Source organism: Rhinolophus hipposideros (assembly GCF_964194185.1).
Source record: "Rhinolophus hipposideros genome assembly, chromosome: 23".
Lineage (NCBI taxonomy): Eukaryota > Metazoa > Chordata > Mammalia > Chiroptera > Rhinolophidae > Rhinolophus > Rhinolophus hipposideros.
Window position 1 is genome coordinate 40,168,557 of NC_138069.1, and position 26,808 is coordinate 40,195,364.

The 26,808-nt window shown below is 43.5% G+C and overlaps 1 protein-coding gene across 1 annotated transcript; it reads left to right on the plus strand.

Annotated features, from left to right (window-relative positions):
- Positions 1 to 6,511: 6,511 nt before the first annotated feature.
- On the plus strand, positions 6,512 to 20,190 carry LOC308492011 (uncharacterized protein C5orf47; the record flags this gene model as incomplete). The annotated part of the gene is made up of 5 exons (XM_081036277.1): positions 6,512 to 6,809; positions 13,514 to 13,599; positions 15,282 to 15,381; positions 16,924 to 16,962; positions 19,786 to 20,190. 4 exons carry the CDS (start codon positions 6,512 to 6,514, stop codon positions 16,926 to 16,928), a joined length of 489 nt encoding a protein of 162 aa, XP_080892403.1. The 3' UTR covers positions 16,929 to 16,962; positions 19,786 to 20,190.
- Between the last annotated feature and the right edge of the window lie 6,618 nt (positions 20,191 to 26,808).

Consider the following 26,808-nt stretch of genomic DNA (forward strand, 5'->3'; position numbering starts at 1 on the left):
GCTGGGTCCCAGGAGGCAGGAGTGGGAGGGGAAGAGGAAAGAGCTGGTTCCCCTGGACACCCCAGCAGAACAGCCAGAGGCACCGGAGGCTGGAATCTACTATTTTTGGTTAGATTTTTTTCCTGGGTCCCAGAGACAGAATTCTACCCAGGAGTTTGCTCATTCATTTATCCATTCGTTTCTTCAACAAATATTTGCACATTATTAGGCCCAGGGAATGCTGTGGGGACAAGACAGGCAGAATCTCTCGGCGTTAACATTCTGGAGACAGACCCGGATTTGAGTCCTCAGGTGTGTATGTGAAATTGGGGGAGTCATTTCAGCTCTCTGAGCCCTGGCGAAATGGGAGGCCACACCCAACACGGAGTTGTTAGGAAGAACTCAGGAGATAACTCCTTACAAAGACAAGGCGTTATGATTAGTCACAGAAACACTAATCTGAATTGTGAACTTGCTGTCTCTTAGCCAAAGGAGGAAATCTGCAAGGGAGAACTACATCAAGGCGTTTCCTTATTCATGTAATAATCATTTATCGACCAGTATCTGCACTGTTCCAGGCTCTGGGGCTATTGGGGGGCAAAGCTATCACCGTCCCTGTCCTGTTGGCATGTACACGTGGAGGGGAAATCAGTCGGCAAGTAAACACATGGAAACCACGAAATGTTAGTGCTGAGAGTTTTGTGGGAAGGAAACTGGGTAATTTGGTGAAGACTGGGAGTCGGGCGACTTCAAGTGGGAGCATAGAGAAGGCTTGAAGTGGGAGCGTAGAGAAGGCGGCTCTGACAGGTGAGATGTATAATGAGATCTGAATATCAAGAGAAACAAACCATGCTGAAATCTGAGGGAAAGAATTCTGGGTAGAGAGAACAGCACATACAGAAGGCCTGAGGCAAGCCTGAGTTTGTTATTTTCAAGGAAGATCAGGGGCACTGGGCACAGCAAGTGACAAAGGGGAGAGGTCTTAGATGAGCTCAGAGAGGTCAAGGGGCCAGACAAGGCCTGGCCTTGGTAGCCAGGGTGGAGAGCTTGGATTTTATTTTAAATTAGAGAGTCACTGAAGAGTCACTGTGGAGGGTGGGGGGGACGTGAGCTAATTCATGGTCACCTAGGCAATTGTGTGGAGAAGAGCTTGTGGGGGAAGCATGAGTGGGAGCAGAAGAGTCACTTAAGGGGATGGCAGTGGGCTTCAAGAGCGATGAGGGTGGATGACGGTGGCTTGGGCCAGGACGATGACAGCAGAATGGAGAGAGGTGGGCACGTTTGTGCTGCATGTTGGAGGGAACGTGGGGAGTGAGGAAGGTGCATGAGAATGACTTGGGCTTTGGGAAAATCCCACATGCTCTGCAATTGTGGGAGGAAACACAATTCACAGCGCTGTACTGATCCCACTCCCTGGGAACACCTCAGCAAAGGCAAAACCTCCATGAAACGCGAAGGAAACAAGGCCTGTCCTAATCCTGCCTCGATGCACGGGACCTTCAGAGGGAGGGTATCGATTGATTACCAAGGGAGATTTTTACCTGGTCCCCTTTCTATCCTCTGGAGCCTCATTGAAATGCTTTGCTTGTTTGAAAGGGCATGAGATGTCCTGCTTGAACAAGTAATGAGTGGTACTTGATGCGTTCAACAGGCTCTAATTCTGATGAAGCATTATTCTAATACAGAGGGGGCTTATGGGAGCAAGATGAGGTGGATGAATGATGCAGATAATTTAATCTTAGAGATGGGGCTCAAAAACCAGGAGATGAGGTGTGTGTGTGTGTGTGTGTGTGTGTGTGTGTTGGTTTAGTGGCACTGAGGCAGCAGGGGAGGGAGAGAATGGTCTAGAGACTTCTCAGTTCCCCACAAGGCGGGTGGGGTCCTCCCATCCATTCAGTCGCACCAAATCAGTGTTGGGGCTTGGTCCCCTGGAGCCCAAGTTCCTCTTGTTCACAGAAGGGCAGAAAATGGAGAAAGTTGACATTATCTCCAGATGAAACAATGGCCACAGAGATCCCCTGGTAGGCGTGACAGTAGAATTGAGCCATCCTACACTTCACGTGTGGGTATCACGATCAAACCTTCTACCTGTATGGCACAAAGACTCTAGTCTTAAAAAAATAAGTCCCATTCTCATCACAAGGAAAGAAAAATTGTGACTATGTTTGGTGGTGGATGTTAACTAGACTTACTGTGGTGATCATTTTGCAATACAAATATCGAATCACTAGGTTGTACACCTGAAACTAATATAATGTTGTGTCAATTACACCTCAATAAAGAAGCACCCGAAAGTCCTGTCGTTTCTTGAGAGAAGCATCATTCTGTTACGTTGTATTTTGGGCATTACATTTGTTTAATGTGAGCATTTAAAATACATCACAATTTCTCCATTTAGAAACATATGCCTTCCCTCTTGTACCCCAACCATGAAGTTCGTCTGGGCCCCTTTCCTCTGGACAAGTCCTGGGGTCAGCCGTTTGAAAGTTGGGGCTGGATTAGGAGCTAGGACCAGTCCAGCTCCCCCATCCCTTTGGAATCAGTCCCTTTCCACCGTCAGGAACATGGTGGAAGCTGCCAGAAGCATATGGTAGAAGCAATGGAGAGTGAAGAAACGGTATTTCAGAGTAGATGAGGTAGGAAGGCCGTTTTCTGACAGTCATCAGGGGCTATTTCCTCGAGGGACCGTATGTCCCCCATCCATGCCTGCAGCTGGTCAACTGGAATTCATGACCAGGACGTGCATCCTTTTTGTTTTCCTCTCAGCTCCTGCGGCTGTTTGATGAGGGCTTGGGGAGGGAGAAGGAAGGCATGTCTTTTGTGGGCTGAGGTGGCATCTTACTCACTTGCTCCTGTTCTTCCTGGAGTGCACCACCAAGCTTGGTCTGGACCTCTCCAGAAGCCCTGGTGAGCGGCCGGGGCCACTCACCCAGGTGCATTTGGATTGGAAATGCATTTTCTCCAAGTGCCATTTTCAAGAAGCTCAACTGAAAGAGTCGTGGTTGGAATCCAGGCAACTCCCCGGTAAAAATAAAAATTGAGTTCTTTCCTAAAGGTGGGGGTTGGGTAGGGAAGAGACCATTTTATCTGGGAGCTGTAACTGCCCCCTGGTGGATGATGTTAGCTGAGCAACTAAAAAGGCTACTTAGAGTCAACCATTCATTCATTTCTTTACTCTTCAGTTGGGTTGTTCTGGCGGGGAGAAGCTCAGTGGTGGGGAGGAGAGGAACAGCTACCCCACAGTGACAGATGTTGTGATAGAGACGGTCTTGAGTAGGGGTGAAGGGCGTGGATACAGGAACCGTACAGCCTGGATTTGAATCCTTGCTCTAGGACCTCCCCGCTGTGACTTTGGCTGAGCTGCTAAACCTCTCCTGTGCCCTCACTTCCTTATCTGTAAAATGGGGGTGACAACCGTCCCTATCTCATAGGATGATTGTGAGAAATAAATACACACTCCATGTAAATACTTAGAACAAATCTGGCTCGTGAAATTTATTAAGAGCCCATAGAGAATATAAAAAGGTAAGAAAAAAATGTGCGTACATATAATTAACAAATTGCTAATATACAGCAATTTGTTAATTATATGGCTGCACCTCTTAATGACAACACCACATATGAACAGACAAGAGATTAAAATACCAAAGATGATATCCAAATGGCCAATGAACTCAACTTTACAAATCATCAGGGAAATGTCAATTATAAGAAAGAAATACATTGTGATGGTTAATTTTATGTGTTATCTTGGCTTGGCCACAGTACCCAGATATTTGGTCAAACATTATTCTAGATGTTTCTGTGAAGGTATTTTTTAGATGAGATTAGTATTTAAACCAGTAGTCTTTGAGTAAAGCAGATTACTCTCTATAATGTGGGTGGGCCTCATCTAATCAGTTGAAGGCCTTAATATAAAAAGAATAACCTCCCTCAAGGAAAGGGGAATTCTGCCAGCAGATGGTCTTCAAACTTGAACTGCAGCATCAACTCTTTCCTGGGCCTCCAGCCTGCTGGCCTATCCTGAAGAGTTTGGACTTGACAGTCAGTATCCACAATTCCACAATTGCTTGAGCCAGTTCCTGAAAATCTCTCTCTCTCTCTCATAATATACCGGGGGTGCCAAAACAATGTATACACATGGACACTTTGGTCAACGTTGCTCAAGCAGTAGTTCCCCATAATCAGAAGTGTCTGGACGCTGATGGTACCACTTTGAGCACCTCTTGTCATTGCAGAAGTCAAATGTGACTTGTACTCATCTTTTGTTATCAGTATATATTGAGTATTACAATTTTAATACAGTTTCTCTTTCTTAAAATGTGTATACATTTTTGGGCACCCTCTGTATATATGATTATATATATTATTATATATATGAGATTGTATTCTATGTATACACATGTCCTATTGGTTCTGTTTCCCTAGAGAACTCTAATACACAGATTCATCAAACTGGCTAAAATGAAAAAGATGGACCATGCCAAATGGTTGTGAATGTGTGGAGCAACTGGAAGTCTCACACTTTGCTGGTGGGAGTATCCATTGTTACAACCACTTTGGTACCTCTTTGTCAGTAGCAACTAAAGCCGAACATATGAACACCCTAAGTGACTCTGCCCTGTAACCGATGTTAAAAAAAAGGTACATACACAAATGTTCCTAGCAGCACTATCGACAATGGCCCCAAATCGGAAACAACCAAATGTCCACCAACAGGATGAATAAATGGAGGTATATTCCACGATGTACAGCTCATGCAATAACATGTGTCTCACAAACATCACTGGAGTGGAAGAAGCCAAGCGCAACGGGGAAACCTGACTGATGCTGTTTGAAACCGAGAAAGAGAAGAAGGGGATTGGGACTGACCAGGGACACGAGGTGCTTCTGCAGTGCGCCATTTCTTCACGTGGATATTACACGGGCATATTCACTGTGTGGAAATTCGTCCATCTGTATATTGATTATGGCACTTTTCTGCACATATTTCTCACTCAAGTTTTTAAAATTTGTTTTAAGAAAGTATGTCACTGCCTATTACTTTGGGGAAGTCACTCCACATTTTGGAGCCTCAGTTGTCTGTTGTCAGATGATGCGTGAGTTTAAAGAGATGGTCCATGGGAAAGCTATTTGTAAAGTATAAATGCAAAGATATTACCATGTGCACTTCACAGGGTTTGTACTTAAGAAATGTGAAATTAAAATCAAGTCTAAGGAAACTACCTTTTATTATGTGTCAGGTGCTTACTATGCCTTATTTTGTTCTATCTTAACACCTCAATTATCCTGAGTTTGCTTCTGAGGAAACTGGAGGCTCAGAGAGGGATAGTAGCTTGCCCAAATAGCCCAGCTGGTCAGGAGCTGAACCAGGACGGGCGTCAGGCCCATGTTCTCTCTGTGCGGGCTCTCTTGAGGACCCTGCTTCAGCACTGACATATGCTAGGCAAAGGTCCCACTTTCCTCTGGCAGCAATTCAGCGCATTGCCCCCTGTGTTCTGCTCCCCACCCCAAGTCATCCGGTCTCTAAACTCTTAACACCACTTTCCAGATGGGTGGCCCACCATCCCCCCAACCAAGTACCTTGCTGTGCTCCCCTCCACCTTTTCCTCCAGCTTCGCTAGGCCTCCCTTCTTCCTGCAGGTTGGTCCTTCCCAGATTCCCCTCTTCCCTTTGCCCACTGAGAGATCTGGCTCCCTAACCCCTCTCACTGCCCTACTGCTTCCCCCATCCCTGAATTCTGCACCCCCACTGGCAGCCACCCTCCAGCAAGTGATCTGGCTCCCCAGCTGGAATCCCCCCACAGTAGCCTGCCCTCTAGCTCCCCGCAGCTGTGGTCCAGCTCCCCTTCCCACAGTGGTCTGTTCCCCCCGCCCGCACAGTGGTCCAGTCCGTCTACTCAGCTACCTCCCCCCCCCACAGTGGTACTTCCGGTCAGCTACAGGCCCCCACCCCGCAGTAGTCCCGCTCCAGTCTGCCCCCCGCACCCCGCACATTGGTCCGTCCTCTCAGCTCTCCGCCCCCTTCCCCGCCCCCCCCAGTGGTCCCGCCCCAGTCTGCCCCCTGCCCCCCGCACATTGGTCCGTCCTCTCAGCTCTCCGCCCCCTTCCCCGCCCCCCCAGTGGTCCCGCCCCCGTCTGCCCCCCGCCCCCCGCACATTGGTCCGTCCTCAGCTCTCCTCCCCCTTCCCCGCCCCCCGCAGTGGCCCCGCCCCAGTCTACCCCCCGCCCCCCGCACGTTGGTCCGTCCTCTCAGCTCTCCGCCCCCTTCCCCGCCCCCCGCAGTGGCCCCGCCCCAGTCTGCCCCCCGCCCCCCGCACGTTGGTCCGTCCTCTCAGCTCTCCGCCCCCTTCCCCGCCCCCCGCAGTGGCCCCGCCCCAGTCCGCCCCCCGCCCCCCGCACATTGGTCCGTCCTCTCAGCTCTCCGCCCCCTTCCCCGCCCCCTACACTTAGTCCGCTCCAGTCCCGCGCTCCGTTCGGCGGCTCCTCAGGTGGCTGAGCGCCGTCGGTGGCGTTTGGGAGCCGCGGGCTCGATGGCGGCGGCAGGCGGACAGCAGGGGCGGGAACCGGCGCGCTTCGTCTACGTGACCCGCTTCGGCTCGCACCCGTGTGGCAGCGTCTTACAGCTGGGCGGCCGCCGGGCGAAGGGCCGCTGGAGCCTGGGTCTCCGGGCGGGCTGCGGCCAGGAGGAGCCCCGAGGAGCGGCGGCGGGGGCCGCGGGCGGCGGGGAACGGCCCCCCGGCTCCGGCCCCGCGGCCTCGTCACCCGCGGCCTCCCCACCCGCGCGGGCGTCGAGCGCGCGGAGCGGCCCCCGGCCGGCGGCGCGTGCAGGTGGCGCGCAGGGGAGCGGCGGGCGGGCGGGCGGGCGGGGCGCCGGCTGCTCAGGCCGGCCTCGCTCCTCCTCCTCGGCGGCGGTGCTGCCGGCGGGGCCGCGGCTGTCGGCTCCGGCCGCTACCCGGCTCAGCCCCGCGGGCCCCGGCGGGTGGGCTCCGCCCTGTCGTCCGGGCACCGGCCCGCGCCGGGGACGCACAGTCCGGTCCTTGGCTTCAGCCGCCCCGGAACGGGCGCCGGGGTGCACGTGGGGGTCACGTGCGGGCAGCGGGGCCGAGGCCGAGAGGGGAGCTCGCGTGGAGGCGCCGAGGGCCCGGAGGAGCGGTCCCCGAAAGCCTACACTCACGTAGGGGGAACCGGCGTCCGTGAGGTGTCCGGCCCCTTTCTTCCGAAACACGGGGCGGTCTTTCCGTGTGTTCGGTCTACTTGTGTGTCTTTGGGGAATGGTTTACGTCTTAAAAATTTCCTTCTGTAGGTTTTGTTCGCCTGCCTCTTGTTCAGCGTGCTCCGACGAGTTTGACCTTCTCTGCTAGTGTGAGGGGTTCCCTCTCCCATCGTGCCCTCTGAATGTTTATCGGGCGGTGCTTACGAGGCCTCTTGGCCTTGAAAACAGAATCAGCTTTATTTCGGATTGAGTTACGTGCCTTCCGAGGAGGTTTGACCGAGTTACACGCGCCAGGAACGCAGCGCCCCACTCAAAACACCGCGTTTCCGTCACTTCAAAAAGCCCTGCCTCTCTTCTGGGGGCCCCTCCCTCCCCCGGTGCTTTTTAAAAAACGTTTGCATTATTAAGATATCATTCACAGTCTATTCAACTCACCCGTTTAAAGCACACAGTTCAGTGTTTTTCTTTACAGAGCTGGGTGACCGTTACCACGACCAATCCTGTTACCCCCCAAAGATGCCCTATCCCCGTTGTGCCCCCCATTATTCCCCCTCACTGCCCTACCCTATCTCCAGTCCCAGCCCTAAGCAAGCCCCAAATTACCTTCTGTCTCCGTAGATTTGCCTATTCCCGACATGAACGACATTTCATGTAAATCAAGTCATAATATGTGAGCTTTCCCGACTGGCTTCTCTCATTTAGCCTAGTGAGTTTTGTACGTTAATTTTAGATCCTAATGCTTCCCTGAACTCTTTTAGTATATAGAGTTAGCTTTATTGTCGATACTCATGATTTTCCAGGTACACTATTATTTATAAGTAGAGATTATTCTGTACTCACTCTTACGTGTGCAGTAGATTTGTTTGGTCTGATTGCATTGGCTAATACAACGCAGTCAGTCCAACCTTGAATCACAGTGGAACTTGCTGGCATCCTTGCCTTGCTCCTGACCTTAGTAGAAATGCCTCTCGTGTTCCCCCATTAAATAAGGTGCTGGCTTTCGGACTCAGGCATATGTATTTAAAATATAAAAACGTATCCCTCAATTTTTATTTTCTTCAGTGTTTCGATCATGAGTAGGCATTGAATTTTGTCAAAGGCTTTCTCAGGTTTATGGAGATAAACATTTTCTTAGCTTTATTAATATGGCATATGATGTAATGCATTTCCTAATATCGAACCGACCTTGCATTCCTGAAATAAATGCTGCTTGGTTTCTTACAGTAGTGTTGGCTCTGCTGATAATTTGTTTAGAATTTTTGCATGGGTATTCGTGAAACATAGTGATGTGTAGTTTTTCTTTCTTTGTATTCATCTGGTTTAGGTATCAGAGTTACACTTGCTTCATAAAAGGAATTAGGAACTTTGCCTACCTTTTCAATTCTCTGGAATAATTTCTAGAACATTGGGACTCTGATGTTTAAAGGTTTGGTAGAACTCTTCTGTGAAATGATCTAGGTTTAGTCCTTTTTGTGGGATAATTCTGTGCTCTGATCTGCTGGTTATGTTTTACTGCTTTCAGATTTAGGGTGGATTTAATCTTTCTGTTGTTTGCTCCAGCTCTCCTGCAGGCACGTTCTTTCTTATGTCCCTCTGTTTCCTTCCCTGCTGGCCACACAGCCGTGCTTGGGGTGAGGCTGGAGTATATGGGATTATAGCACCACAATTTGATGATTTTTCTTATTTTTACTTACAGTTATTTTGCACTTTCAGCATTTTCTATCAAGTATTGCTGAGGGTATAGTTTTGTGTAGTATTTTTGTAATACGAAGTTGTTTGGGGTGAAATTTTGGGAAGTTGATTCCTACACCCCTGCCCCCCCATTGTCTTCAGCTACCCAGAAATCCTGCACTGAAAGGTTTTGAACAGAAATGATAGGGCCAGGTTTACTTGGGTCGTGCTACATAGGGGAGATCGAATTGCAGGCAGGCAAGACTAAAGCCCAAGTGAAAAATACGTATTTTGTTTGGTATGCTTCCAGAATCAAATTTCCTTTGACAATCAAGACGTATACACCGGTCCTCTGTATAACTTGATTGACTCCTGAGAATGAGCTGTGGGGGGAGGTCTTCAAAGATACTTAAGCAGGGGCGTTATTTGGGACTTCCTGCCCCTCTAAAGTCCCCACTGGTAAAAGACACTCGTGTGTTTTGTTTTTGTTTTTGTTTTTTTCTGGCCCCTGTGCTGGTGATTTAAAAATCCAGGCATAGTATAAGACACTTGAGCCCTGGGTTTCCAGCTTCTTTGAATAATAAAAACAGATAAAAGGTTTATTCTGGGAAAAAGAGAGAGGATGGTGATGGATGAGGGGTGTGCAGCTTTCAGCCTTACAGAAAGGGAGCGAGCAGGAAGCCAGGGAAGAAGAAAATGCATCCAGTACACAGCTTGTGTTGCTCTAGCACCACCGATCACAGACAGGAGTCCAGTGCTAAGATAGTGGGTTGGAAGTGAAGAACACTGAAAACATGCAGAAATTCATGGGGGGAAGGGAAGGAATGCTTGAATCAGTGCGTGAGCTCCCCACCTGCCAGGTAGAAAAAACTGGGTCGCAAAGAGCCCACATGATGTAGGCAGCTCTGCTTTTGTGCCCTGGGCTGTGCTCCCCCAGCCTGGCTTTGCCCTAGCTGGCTGCTCTGGGGGTGGGAATGACAGAAATGCAGTTTGTTCTGAAGTTTGCTTTTGAAAGTTGGGACTTTTTGTTGTTCCTCTGTGGCAGGGGTGACATAATCAGATCTGAAGGGAGGAAAATGAGGTGGGATTCGGGGGCGGGGGGAAGGGAGATTGGAGGCCAGAGACCCGGTGGAAAGACGGAAGGCCTGACCTAAGACCAGTGGCAGTGGAGGCGCAGGGACAAGATGTATCTGGCTGGAGGAGGGCGAAGGAGGGGCTGAGGCCACGTCTGAAGTTCCTGTGCTGAGCAACGGGGCAGATGATGGAGCCACGACCTACAGTGGCCGCCCTGCTGTGCTTGTGAAACCAGGAATAGGGTCGGGAAGGAGGCCCTGGGCTAAGGCTAAGCCGGAAAGTGCATAGGTTAACTCACTTTGGGGTGTGTTTAGACATTCGTTAAATCCTCATGCCTGGCTTTCTGTGGGGAGCAAAGCTGAATTATTTATCCATTCAACAATATTTATTTAATATCTACCACATTGTGGGCACTAGGTTGGGTGCTAGTGACACAGATATATCAGACAAATATTCTGCTTTCAAGAGACTTATATATGAATCATGGAAATGTAAGCTAGTAGGCATGCGTGCTGTGAGAGCGATGCCTTAGAAGGGCTTTGATAGTTCAGGGAAAGGAGAGGCACGGAGGCAGGAAATCGAGGGACGTGCATGGAGAAATTGCTAGTGGGACAGGAGATTATCAAGAGCATTGGCTCTGAAGTCAGAAGGACATAATCTCGGCTCTGCCATTTGTTCGCAGTGTAATAGTGGCCAAGTTAGTTCACCACTGAGTCTCAGTTTCCTTGTCCGTAACATGGAGGTAACAGTTCCTCCCTTACCAAGGTGCTGTGAAGATAATGGAGCTATGCAGGCAGAGTGCCACGCACAGGCTTCCCACAGAACAAATGCCCAGGCAATGGGGGCACTCAGAGCACGGGGCTTGAAGGAAGGGGGTCATCCCAGTGCCGGCACCTAGTGCGCATGCACCAAACATTTATCGAATGAATGAAAAATAAGTTTTGGACCCGACTGTGGAAGGCCCTGGAGATTGTCATTTTATAGTCACTGAAGAGTTTTGAATGGTGGAGTGAGGCTATCGGTTCCCTTCTGGAAGATAAACTTGTATGCTGTTTGTAGGATGGAGTAGTTTAGAAATCTAGGGGCAGCAGGCAAATCAGGTAACTTCTAATGTTTCAAACAAGACTAATAAATCAGGCTGGCTCCCTCTTCTCCCAGAACTTGGGAGATAGTTTCATATTTACATATGATATGTAAATATGATGAATCCTACTGAGGTACAAATAAATGCTTTGGAAGTGGTGAATAATTTGGGGATGAGGGTATCAGGGAAGGCTCCACGGTGGTGGAAGCACCATGAGATTTGCACATGTTGCTGAGACAGGAGGGAATTACAGGTGGGAGAAACGTGTGAACCAAGCCCCAAGTATGGATCAGTGATGGCAAGTGGTTAGGGAAGATCTGGAAGTATATTTTGACTGGGTCAGAGTGTGTAGAATGAGGACTAGAGAAGGATTTGAAAGGTACGTAGGTCAGATCAAAGTCCGTGGCATACACGGGAGCAGCCTTGGTGAGATCCACAAAATAAATGGAAGACGTCTTTTTTTCTTTTTCACATTGTCCATACTCTACTCGACATATTTCAGGTCCCCATCTAACTACAGATAGACTTGCTGGCTCCTATCCTGAGCTCAAGGACTCACAAACAGAAAACACCTGGGAACGCTGCAAGTGAAGTGGCCCAACGGTCATAGGCATTTAGAGGGAAGGGTCATCGGGGGTGTGAAGGATGGGGTTTCCCAAACTTGAGTTATTTTCCTCCTGTGTTTCCTCGAAAATAAGATGTAGCTGGAGCATCAGCTCTAATGCATCTTTTGGAGCAAAACTTAATATAAGACCGGGTATAATATAATATAATAATATAACATAATATCAGACCGGGTCTTATATTAAGTTTTGCTCCAAAAGATGCATTAGAGCTGATGGTCCAGCCAGGTCTTATTTTCCGGGAAACACGGTACAGCATATACTCATCTCATCTGGACTGTCCCTTACTTAATATATTTATTTAAATAGGTGCATTTTTCTCTCTCGAATTTATTTTTAGAACACTTTACAGCATTACCTCAGTGGAAAATCTGAACCACTTGCCATAAATAGAAGTTAATTAAAAACAATCTAATAAAGGCAAACCAATATTGAATTCTAGCCCAATAGGTTGTCTGCTGAAGGTTGTCTGTGGTCATGAAGAGAGATTAGCAAGGCTTAGATAAGTCTTAATGACATACTAACTCCAAACGCAGACTTTCTTCTTGATATAATAAGATTGGAGAAGAATTGGAAGGGGCTGAGTTTCTTACCATGTGAGTTAATGTCCTTTAGTGCTATGTCTGCCCCACCCAGAGTCGGTGACATGCTGTTCACAAATTGGGAAATGCCATTTTAGAACATACGCGTATCCGATACCTACAGTATTAGATGCTGGATTTCTAATGAAGAATCAAGTACACTCCTCAAGTAAACAATGCGATAAATCCTATGCTAACTGAGCACAGGGCGCTTTGTGAGACCAGAGGAGGCCCCTGGAAAGCTAAATATAGAACGAGTAGAAGAAAGCCAGGTATAGAGTGCTGGTAAGGCAGGAAAGAGGGGAGGAAGGGTTGGGGGTGTTCCAGACAAAAGGGGAACAAATATAAAGGCTTTCAGGGAACCCATGCTTAATGGTTCGTGATTCTGTTTCTGGACACACAGGCCTTAGGCTTTCTTCTAACAGTTAATATTTGGGAATGCAGCGTGGTTCAGTGAGTAGAGGCAGTGAGCTTCTTCACTCTGATGGACCTCTGTTAGTATCTGCTATGTGACTGGTGGTGTGGGGAGAAGGATGAATAAGGCACACAGGCCATTGCCTGTGTGGAGGAAACAGTATAAACACATGCTGTGCAAGTGTGCTAAGTGCTCTGAGTAAGGTGTTCCTGGCCAGTCCTGTGTGCGGGGCTGGGCATGTTTGATGGGAAGCTTTAGAGACGAGGTGTCACGTGAGCTGTGTGTTGAAGTGCAGATAGAACTTTGCCTGGCGTGTGTGTATGTGTGTGTGTGTGTGTGTGTATGTACACACTTGCGTGTACAGTGTTCTAGTCAGATAGACCAGCATGTGCCAAGGCCGGGAGGGGTGAGAACAAGACATATTTGAGGATCCACCAGGTGTTTTGTGTAGTTGGAAGCGTAATGTACCTGAAACAGAATGGAGACCAAAGGAGACTGTGCGTTGGGTTTTGTTTCCTCGGTTGCTCACCTTTCAGGGACTCACTTTTCAAATCAGGAAAGGAAGATTTCCTAGGCACTTCCAAGATTGTTTATCTCTGTTTTATTTGTTTCCCCCAGCGTAGTATTAGCTAATCGGTAAGCTGGTATTACCTAGTGATCAGAAATGTACCTATGATTGTAACACTCTCCAAAGTATTAGCTAATCGGTAAGCTGGTATTACCTAGTGATCAGAAATGTACCTATGATTGTAACACTCTCCAAAGAGAGCTCAAGAGACATTTGTAATTGCCTCTGTTCTCAGGATAGTGAATCCTTTTAAATACATGTTGATATTTTACCTTCTCACACTCTTTTTTTTTTTTTAATTAGGTTTAACCCAGAAGACTTTAGCGAAAAAATTTGATTTTTCCAGACGTTTGAATGAAACTTCCAGAATAATGAAGAAAAAGAAAAAGGTATATTATTGAAAAGGAGAATGAGCAATATTTGAATTTTATATTAACATCTCTAAATATAAAAGTGTGAAGATACTCAAGACAGTAAAAATCATTTCATCTTTCGAAAAATTTAATTTACTGAAATGAGAAAATACAATTAATTTAACAGAAATGGAAGTTGATTTGGAAATACTTATTAACCATAAAGAATAGTCCTTGCAGTGTTTGAAGGTATAAAAACATAATTTAATCAAAATGTAACCACAGGGAGATCTTTCAAATCATGAAAATGTATGTTGCATAGACTGTAACAAACTGATCGATAATATTAGAAAATCATGGATTTCACAGAAAGAATAATGTATCTATGTTGGTGTCATATTGCGTTTTTAAAGACAAGGGATATACATTAAGTGTCTAGCACAGGGGAGTCCAAACTGTGGCCCTTGGGCCAACTGCAGCCTGCAATCCATTGTTAATTGGCCCGTAGCAAATTCCAAAAATATATTTAGTTTACTTAAATAAACCAGGTGAGGCAATACGTACTTCACCTCGAGTGAGTGGCCTGGCTGTTTGTGTATTTTACCGCATATGGCCCTTGGTGAAAACCATTGACAAAAGTTTGGACACCCCTGCTCTAGCAGAATAGCTGACAAGGATGAACCGTTAGTCCTGAACCTTTTTTACCTCTGGTTGTCCAAATGTCATGGTAACTTGAGTGTTTTAAACATATTCAAGATCAGTTACTCTACTAATCTTTGATTTCTACCATATATTTTATTTTTCATTTTTAAGAAATTGTCAGTTGATAAGTACACATAAAACTGTATTGTTTTGGAGCTTTGAATTTGTTTGATTTATAATCCACATATAGTGTAGAAAAGCATTCAAGGTGACTAACCCTTGCAGCACGTGTATTTTGTGTGAGCACCTAATCTTCCCATTAAGAAACCTTTCTTCCAAGAACCAGTTTCTTTTGGGTGAGGAGAAAAGAGCAATAGGCAATATTTACTTATAACTATTGTGTGCCGGACACTGGGGTAAGTGCTTCACAGATATTTTTCATTAATTCTAATAATCCAGTGTCTAAAGTTATTTCTAGATGAGAGTCAAACACTTGCCTAGTGTCAAGCAACTGGTACGTGGAAAAGCTGGAATTTAAGTCTAGCCTGTTTGTTTCCATCGTCCTCATTCTTTCTATTCTGGTATATTCAAGCTCTCTAGTAATTTTGCTTTGGTCCTAGGAGAAATGTTTACTTCTTAACTAGAATAAAATACATTAAAAATCAAATTATTGCCCAGTGGTTTTTTTTTTTTAAATCAATTTTTAAAAAAAATCAATTATTGCCCAGACATAAGAATAGAAATGCGTTATTTTTATTATCTTTTCAAAACAACATTGAATGTGTTGGAACCATTTAGGTAGGGCTTTATAGACACGAACTTTGAAAGGAAACTTCATTCAAAACAGTTACTGAAATATTACAAAGAGGAAATGCTAGGAAGTTGGAAAAAGAGATCAGAGAATTCAGAGATTGTGGCAAAACAATTACATTTAAGTTTTAGGTCTCTAAGTACTAATATTGCTTTGTAATGATATCGATTGACATGGAACACAATTGAATCACTCTCAGTTGCCTCCATCAAATGTATCCCTGCTTCTCTGTTCAGTGTTCCTTAACTGTGCTTATCTTTTTAAGGCTTCAGTGTGGAATAGAGTACACAAAATCATTTCTAGAATGCTGGAGGAAAATGAAAAATATAGACTCAGGCTGAAAAGCCAACATTTATCTAGTGAAAGTAAGTTACAATTTTTATTGTATTAAGGGACTGTCTTCTATAACAGTTTAGTTACTCTTGGATCACGTTACACCAGTAGTTGACCAAACTGTCACATGCAATGTACAGAACTGTAGAAGTGAAGCTACCGTATGACCACCGTATGACCACTGTTCATCATCATTAAAAGCACCACTTATATTAAAGCAGTGAGGTAGAGTAGCCCACAGGTGTAGGGGTGAGTGGAAGACCGCAGAAGGTGAATGTCGACTGGAACTTACTGAGCAAAGGGAACACACTTGTTTGTTAAATCTGAATTTTAATGCCAACTCTTTAATAGAGATTACAGAACTCATCCATATTGACGAAGAAAAACATTTTAACGGCAATGTAAAAATTATACATTCTGTGTCACTTCATATAGTCGCTTTCTTTAGTCACATGGACGCTGCAGTCCAAACGAATGCATTTAACAAAATCTGCCCTTGAGCTATGGCCTTGATGTCATTTTTTTCATTCCTGGAAAATATCTCATAAATTAAATCATGTTCTAAAGCTGCTTTAATATTGAGTTTGAGATTTTGGTCAGAGCAAAATTAGATATAATCTAGTGTATTTATTAAAGTAATTGGAAGTTCTGGATTCTCAAGCAATTAAAGTGGATAGAAATCTAGGTAACCAATAATGCCATGTGAATTGATAAATCATAGTAGTTCTCTTCTTTCCTTCACCAGCATCGATACACGGTACCATGCTGTGTGCTTCTGTAGGCTCTTAGTGCAGTCACCTGAGGACAACTGGTATTTTGACAGTCGGCAAATCTGCAGAATTTAATTTTGAGAAGAAAGTTTTCAAACAATAACAATTAGAACAGAATGCCATGTAATAACAATTGTCACCCCAATAAAATTAATTTAAAAAAAAATAAATAAATAAATAAAAAGAATGCCATGTAAGCAGTGTGGCACTGGAAGCTCAGTACTGTCCGTGTAATATTGCATCAACAGTAGCATACATTGTTGGCAATAATGGCATATAAACCAACGTTCAGGATAGGGATACTCTATGGTACTTTTCTTATCCAGTTCAAAAAAAGAATGAGGCGAGAGTGGGGATGGGGGGAAAAAGTAGTCAGTGATTTCTTAGGTGAAAAGGATGTTTGAATAGGCAGAGCAATGGGTAAAACTTCTAGACATTGTTCTGAGTGTTAATCCAGATCCAGTTACTTTAAGAAGCATGTTAGATGACATCTAATTTTGCTCTGGCCATAAAACCTTGAACTTGTTGGGTTCTCTTGTGCCTCAGCAAAAGGCCTTCTATTAACCATCAAACAATCTTGTAAGTATTATTTTAACAATTTAAAATTCAGAAATAATAACCTCATAAACAAAAGGTATACTTGTAATTCATTATTTTGTATTACAATTTTAAAGTAGATTACAAAAACTAATAATTATGCTTTTAAGATGTATTATAACTTTTGTTCCTTAATATTCATTTATTAATGGGAAAACCAATGCTAGAGGCCAACTTGTATTTCCTTATATTTTATGTTGTTCCTAGACTGAAATTATACAAGATAAATCTTCTTATCATCTTCTGGTAAGAATCCATTTTGATAACAATTATAAAGTATAGACTTCTTTTATTCCCTCTTTACACTCAACTTCCTCCAACCTTTAGTATGTACCCATTGCTAATTCCAGCCAGTTTCCTTCCTTAAACCCAATATTTGCACATAGTCAACACTCTTTAAATATTTGTTGAAATTTAATAAACTTCATTGGGGCCCCATTTTCACAATACTACTCTCTCTGTGGTCCATAGGTTTTTTTTGTTTTATTTTGTTGTTTTTTTGTTCACATATCTGCTTAGTTCTTTTTTCTCTTTGAACATGCTGTCACATTTAATATTATCTTACTATTACGCCTTCAAATTTTTCATCTTAATGTTCTGGATGCTATTGTCATGTTCTCTTTCTGCCTTTCTGACCATGTTTTCTGTGTATTTTTTATTTGTCCCTCTTGCTACCATCTAATAACAAATGCTGCCCGAGGTGTGATTATTGGGCCTACTTTCTCTTTACATATTTGTTCTGAGATAACTCACTCATCTTTGTAGCTTCAATTACTCTTTCTGGGTGTAGACCCTTAAATGTCTATTCTACCCCTGACCTCTGATTATGTACCTCCAAATTTCTTTAGGCTAGTCTGCAGTTACTTTTAAATTTCACATGTTTTAAACTGAATATATCATGTTTCCCCCTTTCTTTTGAATTGTGCTCTGGCTTACTAATCATCTGGACTCATTAAGTTCTGGGGAGAGATTACACCTAGTTTGGTGGGATTTGGAAAGTAATAGAAAAGGTAAGATAGATGGGCCTTGGAAAAGAGAAAATAGACTCTTATAAGTAGGAATGAATGTGGGTGAGGGGAGTATATTTTAGACACGGACATGAGCAAGTTCATGGAGTCCAAGAAAATGTTTAGGAAGTGTGATTTGATTAAAGCTTGCTTAAGGCAGTCATAGTGAAGAAAGGTATAAAAGTAAACTGCGACTGTATTTGAAAGGGTCTCTCTCATGTGACTACTGGGCCAAGGATTTGTACTCAGTTCAGTAGACAATGAAGAAACAGGAATCATTTTCTAAACCTTTTATTCTAAATGATTTCAAGTACACAGAAAAGTTGCAAAAATGGTGCAGAAAACTCCAGAATAAGCTTTACCTTGCTTCACCGATTTTAAACGTCCTGCTGCATTTGCTTTATCGTTCTCATACTCTCTCTCTTTCTCTGTATGTTTATGTGTAAGTGTATGAAGTATTACCCCTTAATACTTTTTTAGTGTGTAGATCCTAAGAACAAGGATAGCTTTTATATATCCACACTACAGTTATCAAACTCAGGAAGTTTACCATTAATATGTAAAGCTTTTATGTAATCTGTTGTCTACATTCCCATTTTTTTTCAGTTGTCCCAATAATGTTTGTAATGGGATTGTTTTGCCAGTACCAGGTCCAGTACAGGATGACGTGTTGCATTTAGTTGTTATGTCTCTTCAGTTTTCTTTAATCTGTAAGAGTTCTTTAGCCTTTCTTTGTCTTTTATGGTATTGACCTTTTTAAATAGTACAGGTCAGTTATTTTTGCCGATAGCTTCTTGTGATTTAATTCATATTTTGTGTTTTTGGCTGAAAAATTGTATAAGTCATGTTGCTTCCTTCTCAGAGTGTTACATTTGGAGTCATGTGATCTTCTTATATCCCTTATTGATGGCATTAATGTTGCTCTGTTGGTTCACTTGTTGTCCATTTGTTCATTACATATGTAGTTACTGTTTTTCCTTTTGTAATTAGTAAGTGTTTTATGGAAAGTTAATTAGACGCCATGCACTTATCTTTTACATCATTGGAATAGACCATTTTAAAGCAGTGGGTTGATCAGATCTATTTACATTTTAGAAATAACCTGGTGTCATTTTGTGGAAAGGGTTTGGAATAGAAACCTGGGCATTGTAAGCAGTCCAAGTGAAAAATAAAATGCTTTGAATGAGGGTGGCAGAGGGGCTGGAGAGGAGATAAATGATCGGCTGTAGGGGATAAGCAAGGGGATGCTGAGTTTTGAGAATGAGTAGATACAAAATCAGGAGAAAGAATGGGTTTGTGAAGCTACTGAGTTTCATTTGGCATGTTGAATTTTAGGTTGATAGCAGGGTACTCAGGTGAAATTTCCAACTGGCAGTGTCATATTGGAGCTGGTGTGATACCTACACTGCAAAACGGTCCTGTGTGTTCTGGCAGGAGGTGATGACCTCAGTGTGAGGAGGGAGGAAAAGAGGACTGAGAACACAGTGCTGGGCAGTGTCTGAGATGAAGAGGAATTCTCAGTTTCAAAGAGAGTCCCAAGGGTTAAGTCGGAAGCCATGAGGAAATTGTAGAAGTAAGGCGGGACACAAATGAAGCTCGAAGGAGATCAGGGCTTGGCAGTGACCTCTATGAGGGTAGGGGACAGAAAGTTGGAGGACAGACATATGGCAGCTGGGAACATTTTAAGAGTTCCGGCACCTAGAAGTAAAGCCCAAGTTCCAAGCTGTCACAGTGTCCCAGCGATGACCTCATGAGTGGCTGAGGTGGCTTGGAGATAAAGGTGTGTAATACAGTGCTTCTGTGACACAGTTTGTGTAAATGGGGCTGTTGAAGTCACCAATATTAATGGCAGGAGTTGGAGTGGAGAAGAAAAATAGTGAATTACACATTGAGTCCATCAGAAACTTTTTATGGTCAACTAGAGAACGTACAAGTTATCAAAACAGTAAATTAGGGAGGGCTAACTGTTGCTTTACAGTCTTAGAAATGTTAAAATTTTTTAGTGACTGCTGATTATGATATTTTATGTTAACAAGATTCAATTTTGTCCTCTTTTATTTAGGATTAACCTATCTTGGGATCTATTTACCAAAGAAGATTATGAAGAGTTTAAAGATAGAACTTTAAATTGAATCATAATTATTTTCATTTTGGCGTTTTTTTGTTGGAATAGGGACTTAAATAGTTGAATAGAAAAATGACCTTCTTTGTAAATTAATACTATTTCTTTACAAGTTAGTAAAATTTTTGTTAAATATTGTTGTATGCATACAAGTGCTGTTATTTTCAGAATTAACATTTATCCATATACTTTTAAGTTCAACTTATACATGAAATTTAAATTAGCATGCATTTAAATTGCCAGCGTTTCCCTTTTATTAATGAGGCTACAACTGCTACTTTATTCATCCCTTCATTTAGATGTAACCTTGAAATTAAACTTGAATTAATTTAAATTATTTTTGGCTTCCTCACTTTTTAACAATTTCTCAATTATTTTATGATAAAGCCTACAGTTTACATACCAAAAATTATTGTGAGTGTTAAAACTAATGGTTATTTAAGGCATCTTTTTGTCCTAAGGAAAGGTAGTAAATTTATGCAAATTCTCTATGATAATATTTTAGGGAAATTTCTGTGCAAAGATTAAGGGAGACATTCTTATCTTTTCCAGGCTTCTAATTAATACATTTTTTTAAGTCAATGGATGAGAGGTTTAGAACACTGAAAATAATTTAGAAGTACTTTCCAGTGCAGTCTTTTTATTTTTGACTCAGTGTTCAATGGTAATTACCTGTTACCTACACCTGTTTCTGTGCTTTTTGGTGATGCGGTCTCTCTTCCTAAATTGTATCAAAGGCTTAGTTAGGTGGAGCTGAAAAATTAGGAAGGAGAGACATAAAGGGGTTTGCCCGTGATCAAACTCCATGTGCACTCCTGCTGCTTCCCCTTGGCGTGTAAGGTCCCCTTTTCTATCCAGGGTGATGACAGCGATGACATCATTCTTTTTGGAGGGCATAGGAAGGGTGGGCTTCCTCATTTCTCTTACAACGGCATTACAAAGTGGCAATAATACAGAATTCTTACAGAACAGTGCAAGATATAAGGACAGGAAAATAATTCTAGTTTTGTTTCTTCTTCTGGTTACAACTTAATTACTGTGAGACTACAACAGCCTGGGATTTGTGACATGTTCTTCTAGTAACTGTTTGCCAAATCGGCCTGTTCCAGCTGAAGGCCACATCGCCTGGACAAGAGACTTAGGCCGTGCCTGCCATGCATTGTCCAAAGGTCCCTGGCAGGGGGTCATGCAGCTTACTAGGAATGTGCTGGGTCGGTGTCAAGGCTGCCAAAGTCTTGGGTAAAGTTTCAAATTTTCGCTTACATAACTTAAGTCATTGTAAAGGGAGACATTTACTTGTTTATACTGTCATGTATGCTGCATAAAGTTTTGTGGTGAATGCGAATGAGGATTTTATGTTCATTTCATTGTAGGTTTATATTTATGTGACTTATTATGCTGCTTGACATAGTAAAATAATCTGTTTTAATATATCAAGTATGCCAATATTTATTCGATTTAAAATATGCGTCTAATTCTGGCTACAAACTTAGTTTGTCTCACTGTTCTAGAACTGTGAGGTGATGCCGACTCCTACTGAAATGAATGTTCTAGATAGGTGCTCTAAGTCTTTTTAACAATTCCTAGTGAAAATGTGTGAAATCTCTGTTTTGTTACATAGAATATAATAAACAGAATCCAACTTTTCTTTGACACATCACTGAATATCGGTGCTGGGACTGTGGTTTATTTTTGGTTCTGTAATTCCAGAAGGGGTTAATGACCCATAGGAGAACTGCCCTCAGACTATGTGTGAGGTCCCGCCTCCTTTTCATCTCCAGCCCAGAGTGGCTTTTGTCTGGTCCCCATGAGCAGGAGCTCTCACTCGCTAACTGCATACCTGCCTCTTCCTCCCACGTAAAGCGGGTGACCAGGCGTGCTGCTCGCACCTCTGCCCTCTGCCCTTTGCAGGGCCTGTCAGAGCCACAGTGGGATGTGGCTGTAGTACCGCCGCCATCTCTATGGCTCGCTGTGATCGTCCACCTCCATCCACCTCTCATCCGGAGTTCAGACTCTTTAGTCTGGCTGTACAGGACCACCATATGGCCGTAGGCGCAGGCAGGGGCGCGAACTAGTACAGCTGTGGGGGTGACACTAGGGTGGACCTCCTGCTTGTGCAGCTTGTCCTTTCTGGTCCCACTTACTCCTCACTCCCAGATGTGCTGTCCCATTGAGCGGTGCGTGGTCTGCTTTTATTCAGTTATTCTCAGTAATGTAATAAGCAGCTGTGAGCCTACCGCCAAAACAATCTTGAAAAAAACTTACATTTAATCCTGTTGCCCCACCCTCTCTGATTTCCTACTCAAGATAACCATCATACTGAATTCATGTATGTGATTTCTCTCCTTTTCATATAGTTTTATTGCAATTATATGTCTTCCTAAAACTTGCATTATAAATCTAGGTGTTTAATTTTCTAATGAGGACATTATGTTACATATACTGTTTTTGGACTCTTAATATTGCACTGCTAAAATTCACGCATGTTGTTGACTGTCCCTCCTTGTGGTTCACTGGTTTTATTCTGCTTTCTAAAAGTCAAGTGTGAGGAGATATCTACATTCCTGGGAGTAATATAATTTGAGCCCAGATTATCCCACTTTTCCTCCTGATAAATTCATTAACCACTTGCTTAATCTGGTTAATTTTATTGATGATAATCCTGAATGAGTCTTCTGAACCTTATGCTTTTAGAAATCTGATTGTGTGTACTACAGAAACATGTATTCCCAGAAAAGTTGCAGTAGGAAATCCAGTTGATCTGTAGACTCCTGAGTGAAGAGCCTGCCTCACAGCTTTCCAGAGCACCCTCATTTACCCTGTTTTACACTTTCTAAGAATCTGAGTCTGAGGGACCTTTCTCATATTTCTGGAAGTGTGCTAATATCATCTCAAGTGGCTCCATTTCATTGTCAGTTGCCATGTTGGTCTTTCTGAGACCGTAACCCATTCTCACTGGACTCTTATTTCAGGAATCTAGTGAAGTTTAGATATTTTTTTTGAACAACTGGAAATGCCCTATGTGACAGGGGGTGACTCCCTTAGCCCCAGTGTTTCCGTATGTCATTTTAGTGTATGTATTATGTAATTGCATATATGTCAGAAGCTAGAACTTTTATTAAAAAAAAAAACCACCATGAAATGAATCTACTGGACATCAAGAGACGCAGATCAACTGACAACTGAAATTATCCCAGCAAAAGGCAAAGCCAAATACAGTAGTTACCAACCATGTATTGCCCGTGCCTCTCCCACAATATGGGAGCCTTCGGTCCCATAATGATCTGGGGCAGAGGTTGTGGGAGGGTGGAGACGTCCAGGCCCAAGTCTCCGACCTTTGTGATTCAGGGTCAAGTGGGACATTCATTAACTCACTCATGTAATATTTCTTGAGTACAGATTATGTTCCAGATCCTCTTCTAGGCACCGGGGGAACGTAAGTCAACAAAACATACAAAAATCCCTGTCTTCAGGGGAAGACAGATGGTAAAATAAATAACTAAAATATACAGTATGTTTAAAAAGTAAGTACTATGGAGAAAAATAGAGATGAGGGTGTATGAAGGGATGTAGTGTGAAGTAGGAAGATGAAGGGAAGGCGGCACCGTGACGGTGACTTAAGAGAAAAACCTGAAGTAAGGCAGCCATACATGCAGCTAGAGGAGGAAGGAGCATAAGAACATTCTGAGGCCAGGATCTTGAGGCTGGAGGGAAGAAAACAAGAAGGAGTTACAGGAGGGGCGGGGGAGGGTCACAAACCCAAATCCTGTTGCACTTTCCTTTTCTTCAGAGTTAGATGGAAACCTATTGGAGGGTTCTGAGTAGAGTTTGGATGTGAACTGACTAACTTTTAGCGGAACTGCTCTGGCAGCTCTTTTGAGAATGGATTGAAGGAAGGCAAAGGCCTTCTTACTTTATAGAGGAGTCAGGGAGGGATGATTTTCTCCATGTTTTTTAATATAAGCATAAAAAATCAAGCAAGTAAAACTGCTCTACAAAGAGGGACTTTTCATGAGGAATTTGCAAATACTAAAGTTCTCTTTCCTTGGCGAAGATAATATAGTCCCTCTTCTGGGAGGCGACACTCACATCCGTGATGCACTTTGTTTAAGAATAACAGGATATGAAAAATATTGAACCTCACTAATAATCAGGGAAATGCAAATCCGAACCACAGGGAGAGCTCACCTCGCATCTGTTAGAATGGCTGTTACCAAAAGGCAAAATGTAAGTGTTGGCGAGGATGTAGAGAGAAAGGAACCCTTGTTCTTTATTGGTGGGAATGTAAACTGGTGCAGCCACTATAGAAAACAGTATAGAGGTTCCTAAAAAATTAAATATAGAACTGTCATGTGACCCCGCAGTCCCACTTCTGGGTATACAGCCAAAGGAAATGAAATTTGTATCTTGAAGCAGTATCCGAGTTCCCATGTTTACTGCAGCATTATTCATGAGAGCTAAGATGTGGAACCAACCTAAGTGTCCATCAGTGGATGAGAAGAAAAGGTGACACGCTACCTCGCACACACAAACAATGGAATATTCGGCCTTTAAAAAAGAAGGAAGTTCTCTCATTGATGACAGTGTGGATAAACCTGCAGGGCATTATGCTAAGTGAAACAAGCCAGGCACAGACGTGCACATACTGAATGGTCTCACGTATCTGTGAAATTTAAGAAATGGTCTAACTCACAGAAGCAGGGAGTAGAATGGTGGTTGCCAAGAGTTGGGGCGGGGGAGAATGTGGAGATGTTGGTCAAAGGGAACCAACATCAGATGTGCAGGATGAATAGTTGTGGAGATATACACGATGGTGACATTATCAATGGTAGTTGACAATGCTGTATTGTATACAGTAGTCCCCCCAATGCATAGTTTTGCTTTCAGTTACCCAGAGTTTTAAAAATAACCTGTTTGTGGAGAAGAGAAAAACAAGTATTAAGAAAAGATGAAAATTACCCAAAAAAATCATCCAGGAAATAACCTATAGATATTTTAATCTCTGTAAGTCTTTATGTTTTCACATAGTTGAGATAATATCTGTACAATTTGATTCCTTTTTTTACTCACCATTATAAACATTTCCCATGTTAATTCAATATTCTATGACATCTTTCTTTTTAATGACTGAATAATATTTCATCATATGGGATGAACCAACATTGACCCATCCACCTTCTGGTTATTGATATTTAGGTTGCAAGAGCTCAATCCCTATTCTCATTAAACCACCACTACACATAATTGTGTAGTTTTAAAGAATGACAGCTACATAGAAGAACAGAACTACGAGCATAACAAAGGAGTTGAATGTAGTCTGGGCTCTCAGAGGAGACTTCGCTGAGGAAGTATAATTAAATGGTTCTGAAGAATCCTAAGAAATTAATTAAAGGAGCCGGGAGGAGCACTCTCTGAAGGGGAAACCACAGAGGAAACACCATGTTGGAAAGTCTCTGGGTTGGGAAGGCATGTGTTCGGAGGTCAGGGAAGCTGGGAAAGTGGCTTTCTAAGAGGGAAGGTGGCTGGAGGTGAAGCTTGTAGGGTAGGCAGGGACAAATCATAAAGAGCTGTGTAGGCTAAGTTTAAGATTTTGGCCTGACCTTTTTAAAAAATCCTCTGAAGAGTTCTAAGTAAAGAAGTGGCATTACCAGAATTTCATTGTACAGACATTGCTTGGACTACAGCATAAAGAATAGATCAGTGAGGAGGAAAGCACAGTTGTCAGGAAACTTGTTAGGTACGGAGATAGGGCAGATTGGGGGAGTCATGGCGATAGAGAGGGTCGGGCTGATTGGAGAGAGATTTGGGAGGGAGAAGTATCAGGACGTGATGGGATGTTGAGTGAAGCAGTCAGGAATTCCTTTCAGTGTTCTGGCTGGAGCATTGCCTGGATGATGGGGCACTTCACTGAGGGAGGGGAGCAGGTTCCAAGGGAGACCAGGGCTTCAGTTTTGGACATGTTGAGATTCACGTGCCTGTGAACCACCCAATGAAGGCGTGAAGGGAACAGTTGTGCATGTGGGTCTGAGTCCACAAGAAGTTTCTGCTGGAGATAAACCCGAGGAGTTACCGGCGTATGAGTGGTGTTTGAAGTCACAGTGTGTGCTTGTCAAGCGAGGGAGTATGGTATGAGGAAAACCAGTCTGGGACGGAGCCCCCGTGGAGACTGTGCGGCCCAGATAGAGCCCCCTTGAGACTGAAAGTCTTTGTCCCTCAGCCGTTGGCCGACAGCCTTGGCCATTAGCCCTCTCCAAAAGTTGCCCTTGGTGGAAGGGAGCCACCTTGCCCAAGGTCTTGCCCTGCTGGGGAAGGGCTCCCATCTGCAGCTCAAAACAGGACAAGTCTAAAGGGCCGTCCTAGCTTCATAGGTACTTGTGAGATTGGCTGAGGGCTTTGTTAAGCCGACATAACCATTCAAGTTCTCCCTTTGATCAATTGTTTCATTTCCTTCCCTTCTTCACCCTGAGAGCTCTCCCTATTAACTTCCTGCATTCCAAACCCCCAGAGTTGGCTTTTTGGGGAACCGTCCTGCAACCCAAACTTTCCATTCAATTGTGACTTAATTTACAACATAGACTGTCCCTTTTGTTAGAAAGGACAGATGAATGGATCATCTAACAAGAAAAGAGTCTCTTGGAATGCCTTTTAAGGACATAAATTTCTAGGAAAAATTCACAAACTTTCTCAAAAAGCCTTTTTTCTTATCAACTTATTTCTTTCTAAGTGGATCCTATAATTGGAAGGGTTCTCTGTAAGTCATCCTGCTTGTATTAAGCTGATACCAGTTTTCACCCCCAGAGCTGCCTCCTTTATCAACTATTTCCGTCAACTATTTCCAGCCAATCAGAGGAGAAATTTGGACTGGCCTTTCTGCCACTTGGCTTTCTGCCTCTCTATTGTCCTTTTTCCCCTTTAAATCAAAAGTAGGCAATGACCCACTTCCTTTTAAAGAGGAAACAGAAT